Source organism: Crocuta crocuta, unplaced genomic scaffold (assembly GCF_008692635.1).
Source record: "Crocuta crocuta isolate KB4526 unplaced genomic scaffold, BGI_CrCroc_1.0 scaffold2428, whole genome shotgun sequence".
In the NCBI taxonomy this organism is placed as follows: Eukaryota; Metazoa; Chordata; class Mammalia; order Carnivora; family Hyaenidae; genus Crocuta; species Crocuta crocuta.
Window position 1 is genome coordinate 18,737 of NW_027529225.1, and position 5,473 is coordinate 24,209.

The 5,473-nt window shown below is 39.4% G+C and overlaps 1 protein-coding gene across 2 annotated transcripts in view; it reads right to left on the bottom strand.

Moving 5' to 3' along the window:
• Nucleotides 1–5,473, bottom strand: part of LOC144226881 (phosphorylase b kinase regulatory subunit alpha, skeletal muscle isoform-like) — a 28,067-nt gene that overhangs the window by 18,614 nt on the left and 3,980 nt on the right. The window contains exons 2-5 of one of the 2 annotated variants that reach the window (XM_077758386.1): nt 5,238–5,404; nt 2,466–2,642; nt 859–950; nt 126–265 (exon numbers count right to left, since the gene is read on the bottom strand). In XM_077758386.1, coding sequence (XP_077614512.1) covers nt 126–265; nt 859–950; nt 2,466–2,642; nt 5,238–5,404 — 576 coding nt within the window. The remainder of the gene's footprint in view (nt 1–125; nt 266–858; nt 951–2,465; nt 2,643–5,237; nt 5,405–5,473) is intronic. The other variant, XM_077758387.1, reaches the window with a different exon arrangement.

Genomic DNA, 5,473 nt, shown 5'->3' on the forward strand with positions numbered 1-5,473 from the left:
AACACAGCAGGTAGGTGCAAAATTAAAATCCAGGTCAATGAGACTGCAAAACTGTGCTGTATTTACTATGTTATACATCCTCTCTACATGAACATTAAAGTAGATTGATAATATCTATCACTTACTTCATAGTATACAGCATGCAAAGGATGTCAGCTTGCTCCTGTAAGCTGGAGGTTTCCTTCAACTGTAAAACGAGTGCTTTGAAGTCCACCTCCCCAGACTGGTCTCTAGGAAGGTGTATTTCTACACGAACAGAGGGAACCTTTAGTTCGNAGTTCACAAGTGCTCAACTTAAATAATGCCCTAGAGTGTCAATCTGATCACCTCTAAACCTTTTCCATAGGAATTCCTTACATTTTGATAGAAAGTAAAACAAAAGCAATGAAATCTTCAACACGAATGATATAGCAATTTCGTTTTCTTAGAGCCTGGCTAGGAAATTCTTGTTCATTTTATTTTATTTATTTTTTAATGTTTATTTATTTTTGAAAGAGAGAGAGAGAGAGAGAGAGAGAGAGGATGCGAGTAGGGGAGGGGCAGAGAGAGAGGGAGACATAGAATCCAAAGCAGGCTCCAGGCTCTGAGCTGTCAGCACAAAGCCAGAGGTGGGGCTTGAACTCATGAACTACGAGATCACGACATGAGGCGAAGTCAGATGCTTAACTGACTGAGCCACCCAGGCACCCCAAAGCTTGCTTATTTTAAAAGCGACCTAAAAAGGAGTATATCTTCACCAGGGTAGCATTTTGCCTACCACCAGTTATTAGCAGAAACCATAAGGGGTAGTTCTGTTATTTGTCATACAAATGGCAGTTTTGCAAAGAGCTGACAGAAATACCTCATATGCAAGTTTACCTGGTCCTCTCGTGGGCAATGAGGAGAGTCAAGTAAGCTCAATGAAGGCCGGGAAGCCTGAAATATCTTTGTAGGAAGATACATGTGAACATCTGCAAGAGGTTGACATTTATGGGAAAGGTTAGATAACTTAGGAGACTAGAAAACAATTCACAGTTGCCCTCAAAATCACGTTACATAGGAGTTGTTCTTTATAGAACAAGAGTGAGAAATTTATCCTTTCTCACTAATATCAAAGAAAAGAAATATGAATATCAGATAATTTAAAGATTGTTCAATCAACCATATTTTCCATGGAATGCCTAGAATTGTAGCATTAAATGGACATTTAAGATATTAAATTCTATGAATGTAATCCATACCAAAATGGTTCTATCACTGACACTTTGATCAAATACCATATATAACAGAAAGAACCCAGTGCTATTTTCTATTTTCTGGACTATCCTGGGAAAATACCTGGCTGTCAGCAGTTGAATTTCCTTGAGCATTGGGAAATGGATGTTTAACCCTATGTAGGGAATAAAAAAAATGTAGTGGCTGACCTACTTTGAGATATTCCTAATATTTTAATTTATAGTCCAAATACTTACCATAACCTCAAAGGAGAGCTATCTTGTCACTTTAACCATTTTACAGGTATAGAAAGAGAGATACAGAGCTCAAATAACTGTTCAAGCAAGTAAGTAGCAGAGCTGGGAATTAAGCTCAAGTTTCCTGGTTCACAATCTAGAAGTAGAACTTAGGAGAGTTGATCTCTTCACATGAACCCTTGGTCAAAGAAGCATACTCAAAGGGTATGCTAAGCTTTTCCCTCTTCTGGTTGTTAAATGATTCATGTTTAATATCTTTGGTTAGTAATAGTCAATAAGGTTTTAGACAGCAAAAACATGCACCTCAATAATTCTCATCATCTGTAAAATGTTACCATTTAAGTCCCTTTGGTGTGGCCAAGGAGCCCTTCTGTCCCTTCAGATGCAGCTACCACAGAGACACTGAGTACTATTAGGAACCATGACTCCTCCTAGCAATGGGTGATTGGCGACACGCTTCACTGCACATATTGGAGGTAGTGGTCATGGGGAGGACAATGACAGTGTTGAATAGGGAGTACTGCAGTTGAGAAACAAACACAACTCTTACGCTGCTGGAACAACTGACTGTAAATGTCACAGCTGACGTAAGGGAACTAGATACAGCTTACTTAAGGGCATATATCTCCCTCTCCATTTCCAGGTTATCTTGTAATCACTCGTAGAGCTTTCTCTTTAAATAAAAGTGCTCCCAATGGAGTAGCTTTTCAAAGGAAAAAAGTCTTCTCATCACTTTAATACTGATGTTAAAATTCTCCAAGTCTCCTGTTCTGCCTCTTCTCACTATGTAATGGTTAAACCAGACCACACAGCACCATCAATGGCAAAACTATACGCAATTTACTAAATTTACAAATATTTTAGTATCTAATATGTTCCGTCTGTCTAAAATGCTGGGGATAAAGCAGTGAACAAAACAGAGTTCCTGCTTGCACTGCTAATAAACTCCCCGCCCCAATCCTGGGCTTCACGTCAATCCTGTGCCTGACTCCAGTGAGTCATGGCATTACTCACTCTGTACATGCAGCTCCTTGGCCTTGGTCACCAAGGACATTAAATCGCAGGTTGTTTGCACAGCAGCTTGGAACCGATCTAGCCCTCCCTTCTGTGAGGTGAGAGCTAGTTTAGGATGGCGAGCAGTGTGCGCCAAAAGGTGATCTAAATGGTGAGCAACTTCATCACCACAGCGAGCTGCAAGGTTAGTGGGGGTAGGGGGAAGAGAAAAAAAATGAACATTTTAGTTACTTCACAATCTACCCTACCAACCAGAATGATTGGCTCCTGTGCCCATAACACAGCATCAGAAGTAGGTTGTTTTAGATCATGGCAGGGGCGGGGGTGGAAGGGAAGCTTGTGGTCATTTTACAATCTCATAGCTTTACCATTTAGAAACTATGGCCATTTACCGGGACCCACCTGTTCTTCAACTTTGCTTAGACAATATTAGGACTTCTGAAAGCAGTATTAGCTTTTTTAAGGACAGGTGGAGCAAGGATTTCATAATCCTTGTGTTCACACGTATTTGTCAACATGATGGTAGTGGTGTGGTAGTGGTGGTGGAAGAGGAGCAGAATGGGGGCCCTTGGAGTCTCACTGGTATGAGGAAACTTTTGTGAGAAAAAGCAAAAATCTTCCACTAGACACCGAGCCTCACTGAAAACAGACAAATTCCATAAGTGGCAGCAAAAATTGCTAAGGGAAAAACAATTTCCATGTGGCACTGGTGTCAAAAGGACTACTGGCCACATATTGGTCCTTTTAGTCACCATATTCATATATTCACCAAATATTTCTTGCCTACTCAGTACTAGGTGGTATACTAGCTGCCGAGGTCTCAGTGGTGAAGGAGGCAGATACGGTTCCTATCCTCTTGGGCTCTCTTTCTCCCACTCACCTCCTATAACATTATTCCTAACTATGGGTAATGAAAACAAAACACATACACAGACCTCATGGATCCTAACGTTTCAAACTTCGCATGAATATTCACAACATTTATAGTAGGAAAAGCACAGTATTTGGATTCATACTAAAATCTGCTAGGTCAGTTATTCATCATCTGGTTTTTGAGCATCTTCAGTGATCTCCCCAGATGTTTTTCTATATTATGATGTGATCAATGAAAAATAGCAAAGCTGTAAAAATGGAACTCATTTCAGTGACATCCTAATGACAAATATTATATAACCTTGAATACGATATAGATACTTGAGTGGAGGATTATGTAGAATATAGAGGGAAGTGTTCTTGACATGGAAGAGCTGCCAAGTGATAAACACGATAAACTTTGTGAGACCACCTATGAGTAAATCCAGAGAGGACAAAGTGACTTAGAATGCACAATATCAAATTTAGTAATAGATATATCATTAAAAAGTTGTGTTTTAGAAAGTAATCTAAGAGAATGAGTGCTACAGATGAAAGTCCCAACTACCCATAGAATAGCAAACAACCTCAATATATGATTATTCTTGTCTGGTTTTCAAAGTATTTGTTTATGCCAAGATAGATATCATGACTTTGGTAATTATTAATAACAGGAAATAACCTTGTATTAATGTATTTTTCTAAGGAAGAAATTCACACTATTTTAGATCTTACAAAAACAAATGCAGAGTGAATTCAATGGTACTTAGGTGAGTAAATGTTGAGCCCAAACAAGAAATCATCCTGACTGCTGATGTGTTGCGTATGTTGGTCTATTGCATATGAGATAATGTTTTTTACCTCACTAAGGAAAGCCAATTTATTATTTTCTTTTCTCTAACACACCACTCTTAGAATAAAGAAACTGGATGCCTTAAGACACAGGCTAACAGTCAAAGATACAGACAATGAAAGCAGGCAAACCATATTTTAGAAAGAAGAACAATTTGCTCCTATTGGCCCTTCTCTCTTTGGGATTCAAACAATGTAATTCTGGCCCCGCCTAGGTTAGCATTTTAACATGTTAGGGTGTTTCTCAGCTATTTTAAATATATGCCACCATGATGTTTTCTCACTATAGCATCTTTGTATTCCTAGCAGCCAGTCAGATTTGTTGTGCTTTGTTTGTCTAGTTTGTAATATGAAAGCAATAGGCACACTGAATAGGTTTTTTTTTCAAGCTATGCAGACCTCCCCAGAGATTCTGTGCCCCAATTACATTATACATAAAAAGTACTCTGAGATTCTTAGTTTTATGCTTTTAAGTATCAAAAAGCAGTACTGTATAGGGGCGCCTGGGTGGCTTAGTCGGTTAAGCGTCCGACTTTCGCTTAGGTCATGATCTCGCGGTTCGTGGGTTCGAGCCCCGCGTCGGGCTCTGTGCTGACTGCCAGCTCAGAGCCTGGAGCCTGTTTCAGAGTCTGTGACTCCCTCTCTCTCTGACCCTCCCCTGCTCACGCTGTCTCTTTCGCTCTCTCTCTCATAGAAATAATAAAAATAAAACATTAAAAAAAAGCAGTACTGTATAATTATCCTTATATATGCTTAATTAAATACCTCTCACTCACCACTGTTTCCTTTCATTTTGAAATCACCAGCCATTTTTTATACCCAGGAGAAAAGTCTTCCCTAACCTTAGTAAGAGATAGTCAAAATCCATTCTCCATAATCACCACAGGGATATTAGACCAGGAACCAAAGGTAAGTAGAAGGATAAAGAGTGAAGCCAAACAGAAGTAGAAACCTAGGTGTATTAAATAGGTGTGAGGCTGCTGGTAGTGAGAAATATTAAGGAGGATGCTCAACAATACTTTGTATTCTTGGCCCAGCAAGGCCACTGCCTTTATGAAGCTTCCTTACCATTACTGGTTGAACCGTAGCCATTCATCCAGTCACCAGGTTCCAGCTCATTATAGTTATCGTCATAATCTTCACTGTACAGCTTACCCTCAGGTCCAGGATCCATGAAGCTCAAATGTGTGCAGCAAGATGTTGTCAAAAACTCTGACAATTTACCTGTTTGAATCCTGATAATTACAGGGCAAACAGAAAACAGAAAACCAGAGGAAATCCTTTTAAAACAACACATTTCAGTT